At 42.4% G+C, this 27,210-nt stretch overlaps 3 protein-coding genes across 3 annotated transcripts; 2 read left to right on the top strand and 1 right to left on the bottom strand.

Annotated features, from left to right (window-relative positions):
• Window positions 1-2,830: 2,830 nt before the first annotated feature.
• Window positions 2,831-3,898, top strand: LOC117143053. The gene has a single exon (XM_033307502.1). The coding sequence runs from the start codon at window positions 2,919-2,921 to the stop codon at window positions 3,798-3,800; it is 882 nt and encodes a 293-aa protein (XP_033163393.1). The 5' UTR covers window positions 2,831-2,918; the 3' UTR covers window positions 3,801-3,898.
• LOC117143051 (BRCA1-associated protein) lies at window positions 3,883-6,362 on the bottom strand. The gene is made up of 6 exons (XM_033307500.1): window positions 6,264-6,362; window positions 5,987-6,040; window positions 5,575-5,923; window positions 5,342-5,512; window positions 4,493-5,284; window positions 3,883-4,431 (listed from the first exon to the last, which is right to left on the bottom strand). The coding sequence occupies exons 1-6, from the start codon at window positions 6,277-6,279 to the stop codon at window positions 4,137-4,139; spliced, it is 1,677 nt and encodes a 558-aa protein (XP_033163391.1). The 5' UTR covers window positions 6,280-6,362; the 3' UTR covers window positions 3,883-4,136.
• Window positions 6,363-6,517: 155 nt separating this feature from the next.
• LOC117143052 (45 kDa calcium-binding protein) lies at window positions 6,518-22,414 on the top strand. The gene is made up of 4 exons (XM_033307501.1): window positions 6,518-6,742; window positions 15,066-16,241; window positions 21,331-22,015; window positions 22,091-22,414. The coding sequence occupies exons 2-4, from the start codon at window positions 15,778-15,780 to the stop codon at window positions 22,163-22,165; spliced, it is 1,224 nt and encodes a 407-aa protein (XP_033163392.1). The 5' UTR covers window positions 6,518-6,742; window positions 15,066-15,777; the 3' UTR covers window positions 22,166-22,414.
• The last annotated feature ends 4,796 nt before the right edge of the window (window positions 22,415-27,210 follow it).

Below are 27,210 nucleotides of genomic sequence, written 5' to 3'. Positions count from 1 at the left end.
TTCCATTGTCACAACATTTTTATTGATTTTACAATTTTCCCATGATATTTTCTTTTTGCTTAAACTCAGTTAAAAATCGCGCTCCCAGGATATCTTTTTTCCAAAAAGGCGAATCAAACACTTAACGTTGTTTACAATTACTCAACAAAACCCCAATTTTTTTCCTCTAGCATTTACAATTTACAATTCAAATCCTTGACATCCAACACGTGTTAAAATTGTGAAAAAAGGCGGTTTCAATCAAAAGACAAAAAACAAAAATTAACTGCGCAATTGAAAGACTTTAAATTGGAAACAGGATTTTACCCCAAAATGACGCAGTAACATTTATTTAATTAACATTTCCGCACCGCCTTTTTATCAAAGTGAAAAAAACCTGGAAATAGGTACTAAAAAAACGGATAAAAAACTACAGTAACAAGATTTTAAGATCCTTTTCACCAAAACGAAGCAAAAAACTTGTCACGCAGGATATCCGTATTCAAAATAGGAAAGAAAAAAGGCGGCAAAAAAAGCTGAACTCCAATTATAAACGACTTTTTTCGGTAGTCAAGCATAAAAAATTTGGGAAACTGAACAAAAAAATGGGTTAAAAAACTGATGCGCCCAATACAATAGGGGCTGCAAGGATGAGCATGCATCCTGATGATTTTTTTCTTCCCGTCCTTTTGGGTGAGGACTCAAAAAAAAAGAAACCGTCCAAAAAAGTATGCAACGGGCGGCATTTGGTTACCTAATTTGAATATTTGGCGCTGGAAATTTTCTCACGATTTTTTGTGTTCTCCCTGCCAGGTTACCCACAAGGCTGAAAGACACGCTGCGCTCAGGGTGACGATCAAGGATGAAGGACTCGCACAAAGACGCAGACGCCAGAAGACAAGGAGGTGAAAAAAATCCGGCTTTTTTTGCCTCATTTCCATGCGGAAGCGTTTCCTTGCCGAAGCACCAAGGGTGCCAGGACAAAAGGACGCAAGGATGCCTTAATTTATGCGCAACACGTTCGCGGATCGGACGCCGCCAGTTGTCCTCAAAGGGTTGAAGCGCTGATCCTGTCCCAGGACATGGCCCCGCATTTGCATACGTGATCGAGGAGCAGGAGAAGGGTGCGTCTCGCAGGACTCGCTGGGTCAAACATCATTTTTCATTTATTCTCCGCAAAAAAAAGAGGTAGAAACGAAAAAAATCGTTGCGCTTTCGAATAGAAAAATACGTAAATTATTTAAATACATTTTTTCACGCCATTTTTCAGAGTCCTGCGCATTAGGAAGTCCTGCGAGCTCTGAAGCATCAGCATCCTTAGCGAACTGGGTCACTTTTCTATGCAAATGGGAAGAGGATAAGGAAGAGGGACCCACCCCGAGATCCGCCCTGCCATCCTGCCACATCCTTTTGATCGGTCGTCCTTTTCTTCACATCTGTGGTCCTTCCGTTATTTGTTTATCTCTCCTTTGCATACTCGTTCTTTGTATTCGCCCATTTGAAACGCCTTGGGCGAGTTTCTCAGTCAATATTTGCTCATTAGTCGCGATCTATAATTCTAATTATTATAATTTAGTACCCGATGGCAAATGAAAAATTGATCAAGCAGCTGTTTAAACCTAAAAGGGTTCGGTAACCTTTCGTTTCAAAAAGCATACAAATAGTTAAATGCATTTTTATTTTAGTAATTTTAAGTAATGATCTGACGCAAGTTGAAAATGTCTTTTTTTTAATCCAAAAGTTTAAAATTAACTGCGATTGCCTTATGCAACAAATTTAAAACGAAATGAACTAACCCGTTGAATATTCCATGCTCGTCGCAGAAAATCAATCAAATTATACCCTTCACGGGTTAAACAAAATAATATCCATCAAATTCTTGAAGAAACCGAAAATTATGCAAAATTTATTCAAACGCTGAAATCAAAATTTCGCATGCTTTAATCATTGTTTTCTTCATATTGGGCTTTGTTGGCGAGAAATTAATTAAGTTACTTAATTACAGGTACAAGACGGTCAAAGGTCGATTCCCCTTACCTTTTGCATGTTCTCCTTATCTGCAAACAGGTTGACTTGTGCCAAAACTTAATTTTCGAAAGCTTTTCGATTGTCCATTAGTGGGAGTTGTGCAAGTAGTTCCTTTTGGTATGCGACAACGAGCATACCCTGTACCAAAATATAGTAGCTTTTCATATAACCTATGTACATCAATCCTACAGGGTATCAATAAATGCAGAATACCCTATCTTTCGTTCAGATAAATTTGCGTTAGAAGAGACATAATGATTGATCGTGTGCCAATTGTAGACGAACCAAAAGTGGAAGCGCTTTGGGGGAGAAAGGGGAAGGCTTTGGGGGATTGGGGATTGTTTGGGGGAGACCATTAGGAAATGTATTTTATTTATTTTTGCTGTCTTTGTTCACTGCCAAATAAATTTCATTTTTATTTGCCTTCTTTATTCGTTTTTGTTGCTGTCGGTACGCAATTTAAGTGAATATTCGGTTTCTAGTCAAACCGGTTCGTATTGGTCATACTTTTTTGGGAATTTGTAATTCAACGTACTGATAAATCTTATATATGTATATATATTTGTAGATAAGAACCAATCAATTTGGCAGCGATTAAGTAATTTTACATTTTATGATGCACTTATATTACGCAAGTAAAACTGTGATTCGGTTATTTAACTATACTCAAGCAAAGAATTAATCTAACGAAGAATTTAGATTTTTTTAGCCAAGAGTTATAAATACAGTACAACAATACATAATTTAAACAATATTGTAATATTTCTATACTGTATTAAGTTATTGGAAAACAAAACTAAACTAAAATCCCAGTTAACTGCTAGAAAATTCTCCAAAAGTTCAAGAGTAAAGATTCACATAGACATATATTGTACATCTATTTTTTGAGAGTACCCAATTAATCCTTAAAAATGTTGGCCGGCTGCCCCGATGAGCTGCCCAATCCGCACAAGAACTGCCTGCACGAGATGCTCCAGGCGCTGATCTGCAACGACAACGATGTAAAGCGCTTGAACACGGAGCTGCGGAATCTTAATCTAGAGCTAAAGGCGGAGCTGGCCAAGATTAACAAGGCGAACCAGAAGTGCGGGCACGAGAAGAAGGGTAAGGTGGTTTGCGAGAGCACCGAGGATGTGACGAAGTTCGCCCAGCGGATCAATAGCCTGGAAGAGGTGAATGCGCACTTCACGCAGCGATGTGAGGAGATACGAAAGCGGCGGGACAACATCATCGTCTATGCCCGCCAGTGTCTGTACGCCTACAACGAGGAGAAGTGCAAGTTCAAGTCGTTCCACGAGAACACGGTGGACTATATAAAGCGGACGGCGACACTCTCCCAGGATGCGGAGGTCATCCGGGCATGCGGAAAGGAGGTGTGCGAGCTGCATAAGCGCTTCGTGCGGGAGGTGGCCAAGCTGAAGAGCTGCGAGGCGGAGCTGCTGCCCTTCTTCAAGCTGCTCAAGGAATCCGATCCGAAGACCTACTGCGAGTGCTGCTGCTTCAAGGGTTACGACTGGATGCCCAAGAGCAAGAACCTGGAGGCCGTGGATGCAATGGCTGGCGAGATCAAGGAGCAGATGGGCGATGTCCTGGTCAGGGCCTTCGCTCAACTGCACATTCATTCGCCGCAGGATCCACGCGCCTTCATTGCTGCCTATCTCATGAATCTTGATCGGAACGAGCAGGAAATGAAGGAGAAGCTCATGATTTTCCAAGCAGATCCAGCAGTGCAACCCCAGGAGCTGTCGGACCCCACATTCAATTGCGAGGATAATTGTCCGAAGCCAGAATGATATCATTATTAATCCACGATTGTATTCGAATAATAACTTTAAACCAAGTACACAGAATTTATTGCCACCAGCGGAAATTATGAATTAAAAAGCGGCTTTCTCCAAACATTTTATTAATTCAAAATAAACACGCAATACATTTCGGACATATGGTTTTCTATGTGTTTAAGAGTAGTAGTAAACATACACTAGTTATATTTAATCCTTAGGTTTTCGTTATACAAAGGAAATCACATATAGAGCTGTTATAAACCTTAAATACTCGGTTTGCATAGCCATCTAAGATCGGGTAAACAATGCAGCTTGGATATAAAGACGGCGAACGGTGGCTATGATCTATTTCTTGCGACGATTACCGCGACGGGTGTTGGGATCCGGCTCCTTTTCTCCAATGCCTGTAATGGAGGCACCCGCTAGCTCGGAGTTGGCCATCTTTTGCTGATTGTCCAAAAAGAACATAATGTCGCGAAGTTGTTCCTTTAAGTCGGTCACCTCGGCGTCGTGGGTTTGCTTGAACTCGTTGTACTGCTGTTCTAAGAGCTTGTATTTGCCGTGCCAGGAGCTCTGGTTGGTCTGCAGTGCCTTGGACAACTCACGCTCTTCGTTCAGCTGCTTCTGCACATCCTTTAGCCTAAAAGAGCACGAAATTGGTTAATATTCATAAACAACTGCGAGGTGAATTTATTTCTTACTTAGCTGTATGCTGCGCCAACTTGCGCTCCAGGTTGACCTTCTCTTTCTGCATGGTCTGCTGAAGCTGTTGAAGCTCGGTGACTTCTGTTTTGGCTTCGTTGGCAGTCGCCTTGTGGTTCTGCCACTCCTGCTCCAGCCGTTCCATTCGCTCCTCATAGTACTTGCGCTGTGTGTCCAGCTGCGAGGTCAGCAGGTAGGTGAACTCCATCTGCATGGAGTCGATCTTTTCCTCGCGCTCATCTTTCTCGGTCTGCGATGCCACCAGTTTGCCGTCGGATTTGTTTTGAAATAGGCGATGCACAAAGTTGTCCCCGGCATAGTCCCATACGCTTGAAGTGCCCAACTGCATGGCAAAGGTGTGATTTGTGGCCCGGTAGTGTGCAGCAGCATGGCCTCCTTGGTAGCGTCCACAGCCCACATGTCCACAGATCAGGCAGATCCACAAGGAATCCGTGCCCTCGCATTCCATGCACACGGAATCCTCGACCAGTCCAGGAGTTTGAACATGGCGGCACACCGGACAGGTGGAGTCACCCCACTTCATCAGGCAGCTGGCGTGAAAGGCGTGGTTGCACAATATGGTCAACACTCCATCCACGCTCTCGTCCATGCGCTCCAAACACACTGGACAGGTGGGTAGCTCGGTGTGTCCCATTGGTGGTGCTCCATTCTCGCTCCTCTCCACCTCTGATACCCAGACCGCGTGGCACAGCGAGTCCGGTTCCAGTGAGTTGTAGGTACTGCCATTGTAGGACTTGTAGAACTCCAAAGCGGATTCATTCGAGCGGAACCTATAAATAGGGAGATTATGTTAGTAAATATCCGTGAATCTTTAAATTACCACTTACTCCAGAAGCACCATGAACTGATTGGGGCTGCCGTCTCGGACAATCTGGATGTGCTTGATCTCTGCATGACAGGGGGCAATAAAGTTCAGCAGATCGTGGCAGTTAAGAGTGGCTGGCACGGCCAGCAGGCAGAGTTGGTTAGACGGAGCTTCCTTGATGGCCTTGCGTTCGCTGAAACATACAAAAATAATGGTCAGTGAAATATTTAGTAGGATAGAGTGGCGTAGACCCACTTCTTCTTGTAGAGATGGATAAGACCTTTGGTCACCTCTACGATGGGATTGCCGGAGAAGTATCCTATCTCCTGGGGGAAGTTGGAGGTGCTGGCTCCCGCCTGGCCATCATCGCCGCTCCGAGGAGTTATCTCCCGGGAGCTGCCCGCCGAGGGGCTGTTCACATGCTGCACGGCGGCTACCCAGTTCATCTCCTGCTGTCTGGGTTCACTCAATTCCCGCTTCCAACGCTGGTTTGTGTACGTTTCGATGATGATTTCGCGGGATTGGCGCAGTCCCCGGTCGCGTTCCCGCTCCTTGAGCACTCGAGGATTGGTTGGATGTTCGGCGGACACAGCTCCCTCAGAATCTACTCGAAAATAAAGAAATGCACTTTCTTTGTTCGAAGCTATCGTACTGCATTGAATTTTACCTGCACTGGGATCCAAATCCGTTTCGATCTTGATCACACACAGCGAAATGTTTTCTAGCATGACACGGGCATAATTTTCATTAGTTTTTATATAAAAAATAAGCCTAAAGACGGTTTAAAGTGTAATTTTCTATTTTACTGTGTGCGAAATGAGTTTGTTGTTTTTCTATGTGAACTAGTTCGCGCGGAGTGAACAGCCATCGATAGCTTCGCGACAAAAGAGATAAGTTCAACAATCGCTTATCGATAATGCTTACCAACACTGATTGTAACGTACCAGGATTCAAGTCCATCGGAATTCAAAATATAAAATTTTACTTTCGGGTTCGTTCTAGCAGACTTTCATCGCCAGTACAGAAAATGTGTATTTTTTCTCGTATGTTACGATAAGTAATATAGAGCCAATAAAATAGAAGTGATTTCCTGTGGAACAGTGTGCTATGAAGTAACATACAACTTGTCGGCTTCGCTTGACAACTTCGGCTATGGCCACTTCGTTCGGATCCGGATCCGCTTGGCGAGTTGGCCAAAACAAAGCCAGTGCGTTGCTGTTGCTGCTGCGTATCGGACGTGTTCGGTGGGCCAGACTTGCGTCATCCGCGATTTGGGCCATAACAAAAACAAGTTTACGAAACTTACGTCGTCATCTCGTTCTTTCCCGCGCGCGTAAACCAAGTCCACAAAAAAAAGCGAATCAAAACAAAAAGGCTGGCCGAAGAAAATTGCAACAAGACAAAAACAAAAGCGAAAGCAAAAGTGAGTGCAATAGTTTTTTGTGATTTAATTCCTTGCTGTTGCTGCAGTAACCATGGGCTGCGCCCGCGGTTAACACAACAAAATTGATTACCATGGGCGCGGCGGACCAAAGTCGTTTGTAATTGCAATTACCAAGATTGGACCACAAAGTACATTTAAGCGCACACACGTGCAACATTGAATGGTATGACCGCGGTCGTAAAAACGGCCATCGCAAGGAGTCAACCTATTGATTTTTGGTATTATTTATTAAGGGGTTCGCCCATAAACCTGCTTGCCAAATTCGCAACTGGCTCACCTTTCTCACAACCGCACTCATATGCTAACAACAAAGACCGGAGATCAAAAATAGCCGTGGCTGCACAGCGAGAAACATTTATGCTAAACTAACTCTTTTAAAATATTTACTGTCTAATGTGTCTTTGTGGCCATTTGAAAGTTATTAGAAACAAGAAACCATAAAGTGTTTTAAATAATATTCTTTTGAAATATTAGTTACACCTTAAATTCATCAATTAATCATAAATTAATCAATCAATGAATGAAACTTTACGTTTCCTTGCCAAATATTAACATTAAACGCTGTTACCACATTTAAGTAAAAGTAAATTTTACCATTTTATGCAAAATTGAATTTCTAAATATTATAGCCTCCTAGTTGCCGCTTTTTTTGGCCAGTGCCTGCGTGTGTGAGGACGTCAGCCCGTTTCTGGGTTGCTGCTGACAGCTGCCAAGTGCCAGGAGCTTGTCGTCAACAAGTCTATCAAAAGCACGTTTGTCATTTTTGTTGCACTCGCCCAGCCAGCAGGTGGCACCGCCCAGCGCCACCCACCCACTCCACCCACTCCACCCACTTGGCGTCTCACTATGTAAAGCGTGTGTGTGTCTGAGGGCTGCTTTTGTGTTCGCCAATTTGAAGTTTGTTTGAAACTACATGTATTGCCCCCTCGCTGACATTAATCCCGCTCCGGCACTGAGCACTCTGCCATTTTCATTTGCATTTTCGCCGTTCCGCTTTTCCGCTCTCCGTCCTCGAAAGAAAATCAATTGTTGTATGCAATAAACGCAAGGCGAACGGAACGCTGCCAACCAGTTTTTGCAGCGGAGCCAAAATCCGTTTTCAGTTTACATAAACGGAGTTTGACTCAAAAAAGTTGGCAAAACCATGGTTTATTGTTTTCCTTTTGCTGTTAAAACATGCACAGTTTATATATATAACAAATGGTAAATAACCAAAGCTAAATAGTTTATTGATTACCGAAAAATTTCTTGGCTTCAGCTTTCGCTGATCAAATTTTATTTAACTTTAATGCTTAAAACTTTTAAAGAATTTCCTATGCTTGCCTTTCAACAAAGTGTTCTCAGCTACACCTTTTGTGCTGAAGAAACACTAATAAATACTTAATTTATTGAGCTTCTTTTAATTACCCTGTTTATCCTAAAAGGTAATCAATTATTAAAAGCAATTTACTGGGAATATTTAATTAGGCTTAAAGCAGTTTGCTCCAGCCTGCAAATTCAATAAAATGGGTAATGTTTTCAAAGAGGATTTCTGCCAAGCATACTTAGTATGAAATTGATAAAATATAATTAGATTTATAATAGAAAATCTATAATTACTTTTTATTCAATTTTTGTGCACTTTGTGTGAAACTAGTAGTTTGCTTCAAATCGATTTAGTTATTTAAAGTGGCGTCTGCAGCTGGATTTAAAGTTGCATGCAAGAGCTTAGTGACTTTAAAGCTTAGTTTTAGTTTACATTTCACACCTTGCAACAAGCAGCAGCCACCACCCCCCCCGCCGCTCGTCTAGCAACCCCCTCTGCCGACGTCGACTGCGCTGCTGTTGCTTTATTCAAATTGAGTTGTTGTTTATTCATGCATTTGTTGCACTTCCCTACGGTTTATTGTTGCCCCAACACCAACGACGGCGCAAACACTCACATAGTTACACACATGCACTTGCTTCTTGTATGTTCATTTGTGGGGGGAATCCCCCAGCTAGATGCCACCACACCCCCTCGCCGCCCGCGCCACCCATCGCTTGCCAGGCCTGACATTTCTAGCTCGACTCAAGTGTCTGTTACGTTTAAATGTCGGCTCATAGCTACAGTTGAAGTTAAAATTACAAGCCAACTCACATGTACATACATACATGTTGACATGTGGCATTTTGTATGTCTATATGCATAAGCAGTTTGTTTGGCTGTGTGCGAAGTTGGCTTGAAGTGCACTTTCACTTTTTATTCACCCGTAAACAAAAACTGGCAAAACGACAATGGTGCTCCGTCTCTTTCACTCTCTAACTAGCCGGTTATATCTCTATCTCTACCTTTTACCATCCACACTGTCTATCCATCTCTTTCCGACTTTTTTTTGAAAACTTCTTTTGGACAGTGCTAAAATGCAACCGGTTGAGGTAATCGCGTTTTAGTGCCCATTGTAACCATTTCGGGCATTGTAACCCCAACACACCCAGTCAGCAATTTGAACCCCGACCCTCCACCCCCCGAAACACACATTATAATTAGAAACGTATTTGGTACCAATCAATACCATCTGGCTTAGATAAAGGGCACATAGAATGAAAGGGCAAAGGTACAGAACTCATATTACGCATACGCAGTGTTGTACCAAATTAGACCTGTATGTGGAAAAATGTGTTTTTCATGTATTTACAAATTCAGGCCAGGGCTAATCAAAATGCAATTAAACTTAGTTAAGCGCCGCGCAAAAAGGGAACCGGCCGAAAAATGAAATAATAAATACGCTCTTGTGGTAATTTCATTTGATTGTAGTAGAATGGGTCAGACACCTAAGAGTTAGCTGGGATTAGCATCGTTAATCCACTTTGCACTAATTATCTGTGAACTAAGGCAATCTGTTTTCGTTACCCATTCCACACAATGTGTCCAATTTGATTGATTTGGCTGGGCTGGTGGAAACCTATCTTCTAAGCTATGTATTTGGGGGTTTTTGGAACTTAAGCCATCCATCAATGTCAACAGATTTCGCTTGCCAAAAAAGAACTAGGTTAATTAAAATTGTATTGTATTGCATGTAAAGAATCCCTAGTTACTCCATGTTACCCAAGATGTCTGTAATTGGAAAAAGTCCAACAGCTCTATTACCAAATCCCAAAAAAAAGGGATAAGCAAAAGGAAGAGAACTATGATGAAGATGCAGAGCAAGGGAATGAAAGGGGCAATCATTTCAATAATCCAAACAGCAATCAATATGCAACCCAGACTCCAATTTCCATGCCGCATTGGCCCCAGAGTTGGTTCGGTTCCATTTGCGTTTCACCATCCAGGGAACACCTAATAACAGCTTATTTGCATATGAATGCCTCGTCGGTTAAGGGAATTCACTGTGTAAATTGTGCAAAAATGCGAGATGAACTTCTTTCGGGTCGGCGGATGGTCTGGGAACTTTCGTTGCGTTCTCCACCTTGCATCTCATCTGGCTGACTGGGTGTGGACGTGTACAGGAGATTGACATCCGGGAATGTCCCGGCCCCGGAATTCCAACTGCCTTCCAGTGTGTGTGCTTGTGTGCCTGTTTGCTCGTCTGCACTCATTTGTTTGTCCCCAGGTCGAGGATTTTGCATTCAAGTGCATCCATCCCATGTTTTGTTGTGCACTTTGCCGGGTCAGCCGTTGCTCATTCGCCAGCTTCCCGTGCCCTTCTGTCCGGCGGAATTGCCGTGCTGATGGTGATGGTGATGATGCCACCTGCTGCGTTGTCACTGAAAATTGCTCTGCATTGCAGGGACAACGCTGCGTATACGCGATGTGCCCCGCCGGACAAACACGCTTTGTTTAAGTCGTTATTATTGTGTAGTGCGCCAGGGTTAAAAAACGGATGCTAAAAATACACTTTTGAAAATGTTATGCCAAATAAAACCAGTGATTCATTTATAATAGATAAATTAAATAAGGGTGGACATGCAATTTAATGGATGGTACATCCAATTTTAAACAATATTTGAGAAAATATTGTTCTTAGTTCTAAGTTCTTTTATTTTTATTTTATTTTATAATCATTTTCCCTAAAAATGGTTGGAATATTGAAAATTGAAATACTTTTTTATGCTTTAATTTAAAGGGTACAAACAAATCGAGCTTCACAATTGTTGTACCCATCTTTTCACCTCTCCACTGGGTATTTGCATTGGCAGTGCGCTTTTTCGGCATTTTCATTCTCTACAAACAACAAACAAATCAACTTATTTGCCAGTTTCCTGCCTCTCCTCTCCCCCAGCCTTTCATTTCTTTGGTTGTTGGTTGCACGTTGTTTGCTTGGCACTGATTGAGTGCAGTTTTCGCATACATCAACTGCCAGCCGACACACACACACATTAGCAAGTCGGCCAGCTTTGACTTTGGCCAAAAGAAGAGTAGATTATGGCCACAAAAACGGGGTGGAATCACTTAAAGAATAATAGAAAAATATGAATATCAAGTAGAAAAGAACACAAACCTGTTAAAACGGAGGAAGAGAATTTAGCACAGGAAAAAGTCTTTTGCTAATTGGAATAAATGATGGCCTTAATTGCTTCGTGGGGCTTCAACTCGAGTTCATTAAAAAGTTAAATTAAATCTATCAGCCATCAGATAGCCCTAATTCCTTTGGGGCTTTGGCCAACGATAATCCTTTTCAACATCAACATTATTACCATAGACATCAGTGGTCGTCAAATCGTTTCGAGTTTTAATTGAAATGTCAGAGTCTCGAAAATTGTTATGGGCAAAAAAAATTTGAATTGAATTGAATTTTCCTATGCATATTTTATGGAATTTGGCAATTTTGTAGTGTTCTCCTTGTCGTTGTCATGGTTTCAGCTTTATTGCCCCTCGGTGTTTTGCCTGGGTTTTTCGAGATTTTGTTGATGTTCAATTAGGAATAGAGATAGACAGGGGCTAAATGGACAGATAGTTTTATACGAACGAGTTATTCAATACTAATGCAATTGATTAGCAATAGTTGGCTGGAAGCTTTGAATTAAAGGTGACATGGAGAGTGAAATTCATAAATATCTAATTGTGCGTCTGCTCAGTGGAGGATGTCTGTTTCGTTTGTGGATTTGCCGAATTTCAAGAAGCCGGAGGCTGTAAAATTAAATTTGGTTATTAAATTTGCAATAATATTTAGGCAGTTTTTCCCCTGTTTAACTATAAATTGGTCATGGTTTCGGCAATTAAAGGGATTTCATTCATTTTTGTTTTATTTAACATAATATATTCTAGCATAAAATGGATGTATTAGTTTAGTTTCGTGACCGTACAGCTCAAAGTTAAATAATAACTCTTTTTAACTCTTTTAAGATACAAATTAATGATTTACCTTTTTAAATTTAACTTCCTCTTTAACTTCACCTAAACAAAGCCTTAAATGGAACATGACTTTCGATCAATTTAAGCAACCTTACCCATTCAACTTAAGCTCCTTAGGGAGCTGCCCTTTTCACAGAATGCACTATCTAACCCGTCAATATCTCGGCATTTTCCATCCCAGATTAGCCTCCATCGCTCAAACATTCTTGAAGCCGGAGTATTTAAGTTATCTTTGTGCTGCTGCGAACTGCATTTCTCTTGGCGCAAACAAACATTCCCATCAAACTGTTATCCCATCCCGACTGGCCAATCAACCATCCTGGCCCAGCGCGCCCTTCCAGCGCTATAGATCCATCAATGGCTGGGCAAACATTTCATCATCGTCATCGTTATCATCGATTTGTAATGGTCGGGGGAGGAGAAATGGGAATGGATGATGGTGGGGATCGGGGAATTCCCCTTAGTTCTTCCCATGTCGACGGCGCAGCTTTCGCCAAATCAAATCTTTAAACTTGTGCAGCCATCCAGAGCTTATCGCTGAATTCCCGGGCAGATATGCCCCCATACCCTCCTCTTCACTTCCCCCCGCAACATTTTGTGCCACTTGTCTGGCAATAGTTTTGCAATAAAGTTTAACGCATTTTTTTAACTCGCATTTCTCGTTTTATCCTCCGCTTTTTTTGCCCAGCACTTTTTGCTACATCATCGATTTTTATTGAAATTGACACTAACTTTGGGGCGCGGGGAATGGGGGTGCCTGTGGGGGATTAAGGGGCGTTCAACATGAATCCTTATAACAATCTCATTGCGAGGGACACTTTTAATGAGCAGAAACTGGAGCGAATCCACTTTGTTGCAAATGCAAAATGGGCAGGCAAGTGAAAAGTTCTTATAAAGTTGCTAATTGGATTTGATTTCCCGATATGAACGTAAATTTGATTAAAAAATCTTCCTAGCCGAGTGCTCCTCCATTTGTCTCTGCCAGCGCAGCTAGCTGCCTCGCTCTTGCTCTGGTCGATTTTCATTAAGGTTGCACAGAAATTTCATTAAAAATTTATTACCAACTTTTTTCCCCCATCAACCCCCCCTTTTTTTTGTTCCACTCTTTTATTTTCCTCCTATGCCATCTGTTTGGGAGTGCGGACAAGCTAATAACCAACAAAAGTTCACAGAGACATAAAACAAGGCTGCAGCTGAAAGGGAGAAACAAAAGCGAATGCGAACGAGAAGCAGTTAATAAAAAACAGAGAGCAAGAATAAAGAAATGGAAATGCCAAACGAACAGTAAAAGTGGCAACAACGAATCGCAATGGCCAAATGTAGCTGGTCAACACAGCGCCAAAGTAGCCAGGCCATGAATGTAACATTTGGGTCTCTGAGTGTGTTAGCCAGTGTATCTACACACAAAACAAAACATGGTTAGTTATATGTACAAATTGAAAATAACTTATAATGGTGCATAAAAGTATGCAATGAAAATCAGAGCAAATGATTCCATAGCATACTTTTTGACACTTTCATATAATAAATCAAAATACTAGTGATTTCATTCACTTTGCAACCAATTGCTATTGAATCAGATCTAAGCTATAATTTTTCCATGTGCATAATGGGTTTAAAAAGACGCTCAACTGGTTTTTGTGTTGGCCAATAAAAGAGAAGAGCAAGAGTGGTATAAAGACAAGCGCAGCCATCGAAACGAAAGCAAAATTAAACGACGCGAGACAATAGCGTTAAAAAGTGTGGCAACAAACAGACCAACAAACCAGGGCCAAAAAAAAGCAACTCCAACAGCATGTGAGATCATAAAATTCACACAAATGTTCAGAGACCCATGAGCACATGTGCTGCATATCCAGGAAACGCAAATTGAGTCAGTAAGTCAAATCGAATTGAATATGAGTGCGGAGTGCGGTGACTGTTGTGAATATGGTGAATGGAAAATGGCACCAGTATAAAGTATATACAGGGGTAAATATCTGATTAAATTGCTCTTACTGCGGGAAATCGGTGTGGCAAATGTTGACAAGCAATTTCAATTTGAATGGATTACAGTTCGTTTGGTACTTTCATAAATATAAATAGAAACAATGTTAACTTTATTCTGCCTTCAGCTGAGTTCATTAAATCCGAGTTCAGATTACTGCCTCTATTCATTCAAATTTCTGGTTATGTTGCCACATTAACGATGGCCAACATGGTAGATTTTATGTTGGTCCTATTAAAATTAACAACTTATCTCGTGGTCTCTTGTCTGGCCTGAACTTGTCTCATCTGAAAGTCATCTCATCTGATCTCATTTACGACTTCTGTTTTAGTACCATCCATTATGTACGTCATTAGGTTGGCTTTATTTTATGGCTAAGCCCTAAGTCCGTGCCACTTCTGAATCCGAATCCCTCCTCTTCTGCAATAATGAGAACGAAGGGAAATTTATGGGACTTTCTAATTCGCTCGTTGGTTGCTCAATGGCGGCATTTCCTCTTCCTGGCTTCTTTGATTTGCCCCCTTGAGAGCCCATTGAAGTGAAAAGATTTTTCAATGGCTAATTAATAACTTTATGGGTGAAATGGGCGGCGAAAGGGGGAATGCACTCAGCTGGAGAACATAAATTCTTGACTAAAGTGGGCGCTCGAAAAAGAGCAAAATTATTCGCCTAAAGCTGAAAGTGATAAAGTGTGTCAAAAAAGACTATGTGATTTGCTCTTGGAAATATTTTAAAATTTATTTTTTTTCAGTCTGGGTAAGGTTTATTTGTATTCTTTGGCAAGGGAACCCATTACGCTCTTAAAAATTGTGCTAGTTGTTGACTTGACTGAAGTGCACTCTTTTAAATTGACTTACATTTGAAATGCCATTTCAATCGAAACCCTCTGACTTTGCGACACTAAATTTGGTTGCCCACTGACCCGAATTCGCAATGAGAAACGATTTCCCTAACTTTACTCATGCAAAATCCATTTCCTCTTTTTTACTTGTGCTCCACAGAACCATCGCCATTGCCATCGCCATCAGCATTATCAGCGCACATAATGGAAATGGCGCTCCTAACAATCATGTAAAATTGGTCTAAAATGCAGACGAGATGGAGACCCGGAATGAAGGAAATGGGAGTCGTGCGAAAGGCAATAACACATCAAATTGGTATTAGAAGTTGTTACACCGACGCCCCACGCCAGCTACATTTATATATATAAAAAGGGGGCGGCAGCTGGGCGTGGCCACGGTGATACAAATTGCAGGAGCAGGATCCGTAACATTTCGCCTGCCTGTCGCTGGTTGCAACATAAAAGTCAATTAATGTACAATTACAACAACGTCAGGACCACCAGCAACAGGAGAAGCAACGAGCTTCAAAAGGCACCGAAAGAATAGGGGGGAAAAGAGGAGGAGCTGAGGAGGATCTGAGGAGGAGCAGAAATTACTGCAAATTACACGCAACGAGTCCTGAAAGCTGCGGTCCAAGTTGGAGCAAGAGCCGGAAGCCGAGTGGACCGAGGAGGAGGAGTCGGTGTACCAGAACCTAGAGCTGGTCCCATCAACGCCACCACAGCCTCCCTGTCGCCAGCCCCAGCCCCATACCCATACCCATACCCATCATCGCCATCAGCCACTCCACTGCCATCTATTGTCCAGCGGTGGCGGCGCCAACAACAGCGATAGCGATAGCGAAAGGGACGACGAAGGCGGCGGCAACAAAATGACTTTCGTTAACAAGCTGAGCAAAAGCTTCCGCTGGCTGCGCTGCTCGACATTGTGCGCAATTTTGTTTTATATGTTCTTCATTGGCCTGATCCTGCACAGCACCAGCCAGAAGTTGCAGCAGCAGCTCAAGGAGCAGGGAACCAGCAGTAGCAGCAGCAGTAGCAGCAGTAGCACGCAGGCAGACACAAAATTGGCGCCCAACGTGGGGCATAATGGCGCCCAACGTTGGCCGAATACGCTGCAGGAACTGGAGCAGCAGCAACAAAAACACGAGCAAAGCATGAGGCTCCAGCCTGTGGCAAACAATTTGGATTCGGGGAACGAGAGTAGCCAGCGTCAACCCCATTCCCAGCCGCAAAAAGTGCAAAATGCCAGCAAATCCCCTAACCAGCCAGAAACAGTTATTTTAGCGGCCAGCAATGTGAATGAGAAGCAAATACTGGCAAAAGCTTTCAAACGGTAAGTTTTCCCCCATTCGCCCCTGAGTTATGGCCTTGGTTGAATTCTGGGCCTCGGTTTGTTCGGTTTGTTCGGTTTGTTCGGTTGATAATTTGGCACTAGTTCGGTGGCTCCTTTATTGTTGCGCACGACGATGTTGCCTGCGGCTTTTATCGCCCCAACACTCTGACTCCTCCCAAAGCCACCAAAACCCTTACCTCCCCATTCAGTGTCCTCCTCCATAACTGGGTGTACGACAAATTGTAAAAATTAGTGGGGCAATAGCAACAGCAGTTGGTATTGATGGATGCTCCGTCGCTGGCAAGGTTGGCTGGGTCAGATTCGATCAATAAGGACACGGACTGAGATTTGTTCACGGTCATGGTTTTGATTCGTTCCGAGCAATCAGAGTAATCGAGTTACAAGCTTGCCGCAAAGCGAAGATAATAAACGTTGATTGAAAAGTTTACTTGCCAGGTATTGAATTAAATGAGTCCCAAGAGAGACACGGTCAATGCTTTATCAGCAGCCTATGCTGTGTATTTAATAATCCCCATATTTAATAACCCCTTCCCATGCCAGGCTTTTGCCATCTTGTAATTGGTTTGCCGGAAGGCCTCCTGATTTCTATCCGGCTGACTTGCACTATTCGCCTAATTACTTAAACATGGTATATAAAACGTTCTCGGCTCCTGCACAAGCGATTAGGCAATTGGCCAATTACTTGGCCTCACTAGAGCTCGTAATAGATTACTTGATGGCTGCCAGTGTTTTGGGTGCGAGAGGTGGTCAGACGGAAACTGAAAAGTTTCCAGTCATGGTCCTGAGCGAAATTGCAATTTGATGCTCTGGGGTTTTTCGGGGGTAATCAAGCAGTCAGTATGCCAGGAATTTTCCAACCAAAATCCAACAGCAATGGAGAAATACGAAAATAAAACTTGAGGTGTTGAAAAGAATTTGAGAGAAAATACATTTTGGGGGCCGAATAACAGAGGGAAATCAAACTGTCACTGCAGATTCATATTTATTCGACTTCTTGGTTGCCAAAACTTTTGGCCTCCTTTGGCCAGAGAAGGCAGTCAAAGTTGCGGTTGGTAAACTTAAAACGTCTTTTGGCAAAACTCATTTCAATTCAATAAATAATAAAGCAGAAATTGCCCCCTGCTGTTGCGATTTCCGAATTTAAGGATGTCCGACTGTGACCTCGAACCATTTAACTCTTTGGGACGGCAAATTCCAGCTGAGCTATCCTGCATCCTTTTGCTGCTAATGAGAGTTTATGTAAGTTCAATTAAGTCTGGGGCAAAGTGAATGATAGAATTTGTGGGCTTCGATTGACAGTTTGGTAAAGTTAGGATATTCTGTGTTCTTATGGGTTAATTAAAACCAAATGAACCGATTTACCTATACTATTAGTATAAAGCAGCAACAATTAACATATTTATATTCAATATTCATATGGAATCATACTTAAAGTTTGTTTCATGGTGTTATCCTTTCTCATTAAAGCGTTTTTAAGGCTATAGAAACCTATTTGGCTATTTGGATGGCTCCTAAGAACTGTGCTGCTTTCACCTCATTGCATTTTCTGTTTGGCCCAAGGCCATGGGCACTGCCCCCTCCGCCCACCTTTCAGTTTCTAACGACCTTCGGCTGATACGATAAACAGTTAAAACCCCTGAAGGCAGCCACCAGAAAGCTGTCCATCAGGAGAGCAGTGGCTGTGCACTGGTGTCCATCAGTAAACGTAAACGGGGGAGAGCTTAAAGCAAATACGAATTTGGAGGTTCCACGACTCCGGAGTTTTTCAAACTTCGTGCGGCAGTTGGTCCAAAATCTCTCCACTTTGCCTGTTGGCCCGAAATTCGGTTTCAGCCGTGTCCGTATTTGTTTATAGACAAATGGCGACTGCGTGCTTATATGGCCGCACATATTTGCACAGCATTTATTAATATTTGACGAAGGATAACATTTAAAACCATCGACACCCGAGGGAGTCCGGAATTTATTCGATTTTCTGCTCAGACGAAATTAACATTATTTGCATAGCATTTGTTGCGCCGCATATTTGCAATTTATTTAAGCCAGGCCAAAATAGATGCAGATATATATTGAATTACGAACAATTCTCGGACAATCGAGCTTAAATCAATCGAGTTTCGAGTTCAAATTTCGGCAGAGAGCAATTAAAGAGAAACAGGAGCGAGGACACTAAATGGCTTTTGTGGCGCGGCAAATATTCGGATCTTTAAGGTCCCTCGGGGGCGAAGTGAGTTATGTGGGGATTTCCACATGTCGCCTTCGCATTAAACTGCAATTAAACTGACCAGAAAATGTTGTGATAATTGCGTTGCTGCCTGAAATTAATAGCCATCATTTGGCGAAAGAGCCGACCCCAAACCCTCGAACTTGGACCGCATGTAAATTCCATTTTAATAATGCGGTGACAGTGGGCGTGAGTTGCGCCGTTCTTTCCTGGGTGTCCGGTTCATTTTTAGGAGCAATTAAATTTTATCTGCAACTGTCGCCTCATCTGGTCGTTGAAAGGGACATTGTTATAAATTTTAATTGTAAACCGTTGTGCTATCGCCGGGCTCCTCGTCGATCCTCGGTCCGATTCTGTCCCCTGTGGGCAGCCGCATGCCATCGACAGTTGGCAGTTTTGCAGTTCCAATCTCATTGCCCATGCATGACCGAACCGGCCAGTGAGGCGGGCTAATGTCCTGGTATGTCCTGGTATCCAGTGTCCTCTGTCCTCGGTGCTCGTGCCCCTGTGTCCAGGCTGACTTTTGCATCCAATTAGGCCTGCCTGCGGCTCCCGCAGCCTGCCACGCCCCCGGCTAACGCAGCGCCCGCCCCCTCATTGATTGGGCGTTGTGCTAAAATTGCACACTTCCCTTTACGCCGTCCTCATCCCTTTCGCTCTTCCTGCGCGGACGCGAACGCACCGAAGTATGCAATAAACTTTGGCCCAAAGTTTGCACGCTGCACGCGGAAAACTTTTTTCACTCAAGTTTTCCTATTGTTGTTAGTGCGCTTGGCGAGTGTGTAGTGCGGTAATGTGATTTATGTGCTTTCGTTTTTTTTTCTGTAAAAGTTAACACCTTAGGACTCGAACTGACTTGTTAAAAATACTTATTTTAGTTTCTCTAATGAGGTTGAAACGGTTGAAACTTTTTAATAATATTTAATTTAATAAACTGGGCAAGCTTCACAGATTTATAATGTAAGTTTGACTCGGAAAAGCGATTGAAAAATATAACGTTTAAGACTTTTACTTAGAAAGCGATTAAGTAATAATATGGGGATTAATCTATTTGTTTATAGACTTCTTGAATAGTATGTAACCGAGTCGATCTAGCCATGTCCGTTTGCCTTTCCGTTCGTCTGTCCGTATCTACGAACATGCAGTGACACGAAGCTATTAAGCTACAATTTAAGTTAAGTTAACTTTTCTCTAAGTCGGACCAAACAGTTGGAAGCAATTTAAGTTTATAGATATTGAATTTAAGCCAACAAAGTGTCTTTACCATAAGCCCAAAGACATTGAAACTTGCAGTTAAAGGCAAAAGGCCTAGATGAAACAGTCGAAATCAAGTTTGAAGTAATCCCATTAAATTTTCAGCAGTTGGTTTTAACTTCTGCCATCAGACTTCAAAGCAAGACAGCAACTTAGAGTGAGAAGGATGCGGCAGTAAAAAGAGTTGAACGGATAAATGCGAACACAAGTTCTCCACAGACTGGTGTACATGCAATCAAATAATAGTTTTATGCCAGGCATCCTGCTGTCAGGATCCCCCTGAAAACGAGCTGCTGGAATCACGGCTGTGGCAGAAGCAATTGGCCAACTTCAGTGGAACCGCAGGCTTATGCAAAATGCACTTTGCGCTTTGTAACAAATCCCCTGCCACTGCAAGCGGGCTTTTGAACCGTGTACTTTCCCCTTTTTCGGTCCGTTCTCAAAGCCTCAATTGCAGAGGAATGTACGAATGCTAAGGTTGTTCCCATTCGCATTTTTTGCGAGTCAATTTCTTGCACGTACAAGACGCCAAAGGAAGAAACGCAAAGCCGGAAAACTTTGTTTTTATTTTCGCTGACTTAGGAGCGCATCCCTCGCCTCATCTTCCTGATCCCACTTGAAAAAGACTCTGCAGGCGACCGCAAACGTTTCTCCATATACATTTCAGCCAAACTGGAGGGCTGGAGGAGTAAAACGTGACCGAGAAGAAGAATTAGGTGGGCGGACCGTCAAAAAGGAAGAGGCAACTTGAAACCGTTTTAGTTGCAACTTTATTTATTTATCAACTATATGCTAATGAAACCAGTGTGCGGTGGCTGCTTCCTCTTCCTCTTCTGCTGCTGCCACTTCCGTTTCCGCTGTGTCCCCACATACATACATACACATGTATTATATATAACGTATACGTACAAGCAAACACAGTTCCAGGCGCAAACAATGCTTACCACTCCTCCGCCATCCGCTGATTATTCCAGTGGTTAGCTGCTCTCTTCCTGTCACTCCAACATCCCCAGCTGCCCTTACCCCCCTACCAAGTCCCAATAAGAAGCTTTAATATCTGACACCTGTTTTGGGCATTCGCACTTCATTTTGGGGGTTGTGTATACTTAAAGAAAAATTTCGAATAACAACGTAAAAAAATTGTAAATATTAGAAAATTTATAGATTTTTAGGTAACTAACTTCTTGTTTATGAACATTTTATGTTAACTTCTGGAAAAATACATAAATATACAATATATTCACCAATTACCATAATTAGTCTTACCTATTTCTCCCAGTGCAATCGCAGCCTGCGGACCTGAGAAATCATTAGACAGCTGTCATATGCAGCATTTGGTGGGACCACATCTGTGCGGTTAGGCAGAGGTAGATGTCTGGGGATTGGAGGAAGGTGTGCTCCAACATTGAGGACGAGACAAGTGGGCAACAGGGAATTCTTGAGAAATATCTTAGGGGGCCAGCAGATTGCTCTTAATGTATAATGTACATTTGATTAGGCCTGCGTAACTCAGTTATGCTGTAAATTAGTCAGTTGTTACTCAATTTAGAAAAACATATACTAAATTATATTATTATCAATTCATTTCAGTGCCGATCGCAGTCGAGATGGCATTCTGTCAATCCAGGAACTGGGGCAGTACATAAATCGCCGGATTGTGGAGCACATTGATGAGGCGATTATGAACAATGCCCGCGAGTTCCGCCGCGTGGATATTGGTCCTGCGGATGGTTTGATCACCTGGGACGAGTACCACCGGTTCTTCCTTAGGGAGCACGGCATGACGGAGGCAGACATCGATGAGCACGACGAGATTCGCCACACGGCGCTGAACCGCAGGGCCAGGGAGGACATGATGAGGGACAAGGCCCGGTGGTCGGAGGCAGCTCGAACCGATCTGTTTACACTGACCATCGATGAATACCTGAGTTTCCGCCATCCCGAGTCCAGTGTATCCAATCTCTTGGAGCTGGTCGATGATCTGCTGCGCCAATTCGATCAGGATGGAGACGATCAGCTAACCCTGGAGGAGTTCTCCGATCTGAATGTGGACGATGACGACGATCTGATGCGGAAATCTCTGATATCGAAGACTTTGGTGGAGCGACGCGAGGAGTTCAAGCGGATCATCGATAAGAACCACGACTGCAAGGCCGATCGGGGTGAGCTACTGAACTATGTGAACCCCAAGACTCCGCGTTATGCCCTCCAGGAGGCGGCCACCTTGTTCAGCCTGTGCGACGAGAACAAGGATGAGCTGCTGACCCTCAAAGAGGTAATGAAATGCAATCTTTCAGTTTTAATAGTATTTTTATAAAAATATAATATTATATCTAATCCTCATGTACAGATGACTGACCATGCCGAGATATTTCTGCAATCCAAGATGATCGACACGGCGAATAGTTTTCACACAGAGTTCTAGCTTAATTCTTCACCATCACTAAACCTTTCACCCTTTAAGCATTTATAGTGATATTAATTTGTAAGTTTTGGCACCTAAAATAGCTAATTTAGTAGCAAAGCGTCTTTTTGTTAATAATTTCTTTAAACTACTTGGATCAGATGTAAAGCATGATGTAAGAAAATCATTTCCTGTGTGATTTTTCAATAATTAGCTTTTAAGGATGCAAAGCAAACAATTTGACACAAATACTCTCCGAATAAATATACGTAATTGTACGAAATTTCCAGCGTGCCTTTTTATGGGATTAAATCGTACGCCCTCGCATTTATTACCGAATCACCTCGCCTCTCTTATCTCTGATTACAAATGATTTGAGCTTTTAACAAAGTATGAAATTAAATTTCAGCCGCCATCGAAATCCCCTTAAGGACATCTTCCATTTGAGCTGACAAATCACTCCACATTAAGGATAAGTCCTTGTTCAATTTGTTTGTTTCGTGCTGTCTCGGCTCCTTGCCTGCTCACTGATGATAAACAAGGCAGGGGACTAATGATAAATAAGTGTCACTTGCAAAAATTTCCATGGAATACTGCTGCCCCTGCCATGCTAAAGGTGGAGGAATATCCTTGAGATGGAATTTTACAAGCAATTGACTTTCTGATGGGTGTTAATACCTCTCTAATCTCCCCATTTATCCGTCCAGGCCGACTAGGAAAAGCATTTAAAATGTACGGCAAATAGTGATGGATTAGTTGTACTGAGCTACGAACAGGAGCATCAGCCGGATGTTCTGGCTACGTGGCGTGTGTGTGCCGCCGGAGAATTCCGTCCGGATAACGCTACGGGAATAATAATCTCCAGTCCAAGTCGCATCTCATCGCATCGGGGCAAAGGCGGATCCGGGGGATCGCCAGCCTTCATCCGACAATAGACATGCGGTGGGTAATTGAATCTAATTGCTCGGAAGCGCAGATAATGAGCACGTAAAACGCAAGAACCAAAAACAGGAAAGCCGGAACACGTCGGATTCGTCGTCTGAATCCGAGTCAGCAACAGAAACATATATCCTTCGACTTTAAGTAAATAAGCAAACACATCAATTCGGTTAATAAGATACAGATGTAGGACATGCAAACAGGACTACGCATTTTATATGAGCTGGGGCCAAGATAAGTGAGGTAAGAACGAATGAATGGGGTGTGGAAAGTGCCTCGATAAGTGGCAATGTGTTGCGTAACTTATGGGCATGAAACCATTTTCACTTACCTTGAGATCTATCACACTAGATTGTAAATAAGCAAATTAAAAGGAAGAAGAATCAAAATTAGGAATTTAATTTAGAATTCAGAGTTTGAAAGAAAGTAGCGAAGTTATTAAATCCTTAGGTTGCCAGCCCATTTCTCATTTTAAAAAGCATTTAAAAATTTCGTTTATCTTAATAACTCGCTCTTTTTTTTTCCAAAAGGACGTCTGAAAATCCTCATGATACATGAGTGCTATTCATAAATTGAGTTAGCTACATAAAACAAATGGCATCAGGCTAACTTAACGAGCCGCAAAAAAGAAGCCACATATACCACATGAAAAACAGGACCGACCAGGGCAAATGGAACGGCCTTGTCTAGTACAAATGTTTTGCATTATTGGAGCATGGCGAACTGAAGGATACCATGCCGAGGGTACACACTCGTAGATACATACGAGAATTTGGGATACACGTAAGTTACATTAGTCAGTCACTTGGCAGTGGGAAAATTGCTGAGCATGCCAAAAATACTTGGAGGCTTTGGAGGAAATTGCTATTACAGAAGTGAGAGGTCGGCACGCCCACTTTTGCCGGCACGCCCCCACCCCTCCTCCCCGTCCCACAGACCTGCATAAATATGCCAAACACATAGAGAGTATTCTATCTGCCACTGCGTTGTGTTGGCCATAAATGCTTCATCTTCAACTCATACATATTAAAATCTGGCAAAATAAACTTCAACAGTTCACAAAGCATGGCAGAAAACACAAACATGCTCGTAGGACCCAATGGGTTGGGGTTGTTGTTTTTTTTGGATGGTTTGGGGCTTTTGAAGGGGTGACCCGAGTGGAGCTCATGCATTTTAAAATTCAGCCATTAGAGAAACCAAGTTATTTTGTATGCAGAATATTATTTGGCTTTCGCTCCCCCGTTTCCATTTTGAATTTTTGTTATTTTTTGCCTGACATTGCAATAAACATTTCTGCTGAACAACCCGCAAAACATTCTACACCAAAGGGAAACGAGGTGAGACACTTTCGTAGCAATTAAATGTTTTTTTGTGCAATTTGCTGCATAAATCAGTTTTAAATGTTATAGTGCAAATCAACCAAATAGTTCTGTGCGAGGGAAAGGGACACTGAGATAGAAGGAGATAGTGAGCTTGGCTTAAATTGGTCCACAACACATTATTTAACAGGACGTTCGAGGTAAAGGACAATGGAAAAAGCTGTAGCTTTGTGGCTCATATTTTTGTGCTTTTTAAATACCTAAATTAGTTAAATATGCTTTGTACCTAATGGGATTAAATTATAATTAAATTAAGCACAATTAAGTACAATTTACTAAATGAACAGATAAGTTATTGTAGTTGAAGATGAGTTCAGCGATTTGGAAGCCATTGTTTTGATTAATTCTTTAAATTTAAGTTTTTTCCTAACTCGTTAAATATCTACTGGTACTCTGAAAAGTGATTTAAATTCCCAACCATGGTTTGCCCAAAAAAGTAGTCAATAATTGCATTAGTTTTGTGACCAATAATTTAAATAGGACAATTTCACCAAAAAAGCTTGTTGAAAACCAAGAAATTTCCTCCGGAAATGAATAAATTTCAAATATTTAATATTATTTTACTAGCACCTACACATGGGGAAAACCAAACGTTAGGCTTTCCAGTTGTATGTGTGGATATTGATGACAATTTGAATATTTATGTTTTTGTAAGCATGAGCAAAATTCCGACACACAATATACTTTGCCTATGAATAAAGCGGCCGCATTGGCTGGCTGGAATTATTCAGATATTTATGTGATTTTGGCCAACAAAAGTTGTGTGTCCATTGTGCGAGGGACCAGGGTTAAAAGCAACAAAAGATAATTTGGCAGTAACAACTTTAAGGCAAACACTTAACTTACTTGCGTGTGTGTGAGTGTGTGTGTGTTGGGGGAGAAACTCATTCACCTGCATGATGGGAAGTAAAAAGCAATTTTCGTAACATTTGCATGCCTTAAACTAACACAGACGAATGGAGCGCCAGGATAAGGACGAGCTCCTGACGTTGCGAGGAGCTCGAAAATGAGAATAAGGATGATGGCGCCGGGAAAACACGGCCTACCTTTCCAGCTGAGCGGGGATGGCGGGAGCTGACGAAAGAAACTACTGCGTGAGAGTGTGAGTGTGTGAGTGTACCGATGTCGGTGTAAGTAGAATGGAGTACGTGTTATGCTGAAAATGCAATTTGCCTTCTGTGCGAAATGTACGGAAAATTTATGCAAATTTCTCCCTTGACCCCGGTGTCGCCCGACCTCACATCACATCACCCCTCCCCCCGCACACAACCAGCAACACCGCCGCCAACAAGCGGAAACAGGAAGTGCGACTATTGTTAGGGGTGTATGGGTGTGTGTGTTAGTTTTCTTGTTTGTGTGCGTGCGTGCCCGTGCATCCGTGTGAGTGCTTTCGCTGCATGTGGCTGTGTGAAAGCGCTAAAATGAAAATATAGTGAAATATGCGATAGGAGCGAGCGGGTCTGGCCTGCAGGGTAAATGCTATAACGAAATCATACTTTGCAGGTGATGGGCCATGAAAGTGCCCTGGAAATAAAGTGAGAAAAGACTCGACATATGTAGATCAATCAGCGAACTGATTATAATATATGTTATATTAATAAGGTAAATAATTGTTAAATTCAAATATTCAAGTACTTTCCAATGATAAGATCAGTATCTTCATTAAGCTTAGGATATTTATCTCACGAGTAAGATTATTGTTCTTTCCACTCGCTGATTTGCCAAGTAGCTTAGACGCTTTACTGAACTTCATTAAATCACCTCGTCAGAAATGCCCCATATGAGGTTGTTCCAATGGCAGCGATCCACAAATAAGCCCTTCGCGGATGCAACAACTAACGCGACAGCAACAACGCTGTGGGAAAAAAGTGTGTTCACAACGTGGTGTAAATTCGCCATCGATAGTTTTGACATTACGTATACGCAACGTTGGTAGCTGTGTGCGAATGTTACTGCCAGTGCGCGGCACCCCTGGGCGGCTTTTGGCTCGGGCAGGCGGCACAACGTAAAAAGAGGAAAATTCCAACGAAAAAAATGGGAAAATATTGCGAACATGGCCGCATTGGTGTGCGCTAGGAGCAGAAACCTAGCCAATGCCAAAGAGATTTGTGTGCGGGGCTGAGGGGAAAAAATTGAAAGCCGCCGGTTAGTTCAACAGCGGCACCCGCAACTGTATATGTGTGGGGAACTACACTGAAACTGATATCGTGCTATTAAAGATCGCATGAATGTTACTTTTAAATACATTGAAATATTCATATAAACATATATTGTATCTAGAGTATGTTTTATAGTAGTTAAGAGACTCTAGCATACTTATTTAGGTGATTCAACTTGCACAATCCACTACCAGTGTGAAGTGTTTCACAAACAGCCACCTTTTTCAATTTAATTTGTATTTAAAAACTGTTTTTTCATATTTTAAGTGATTTAGATGCTACATCTGGCATTTACTCTCAGTGTCTATGTGCGAAATTGTTTATATTGGATTGCACGTGCCTTTGACATGCCGATCCCTTGTCCGTGTCCCTATTTATGGGCCGCCGTGTGTGAGTGTGTTTGTCTGTGTTTTGGCTTGTGGGCAAAGAAGTTGAAGCGTATTAGGCAAACACAAGCCTCCGGCTTCTCGCACAAACACTAACACACGTGCTGGCACCCTCTTTGAGAATGGCTGAGAATGTATATATGTATGTATGTATGTATGTGTTAGAGTGTATGAGTGGCTCCTTTGGTGTGAGCCAAGTGCCA

Source organism: Drosophila mauritiana, chromosome 3R, assembly GCF_004382145.1.
Source record: "Drosophila mauritiana strain mau12 chromosome 3R, ASM438214v1, whole genome shotgun sequence".
Taxonomy (NCBI): Eukaryota; Metazoa; Arthropoda; class Insecta; order Diptera; family Drosophilidae; genus Drosophila; species Drosophila mauritiana.
Note: the sequence above shows the minus strand (reverse complement) of the source record. Positions and strands in the feature narration are given on the sequence as shown.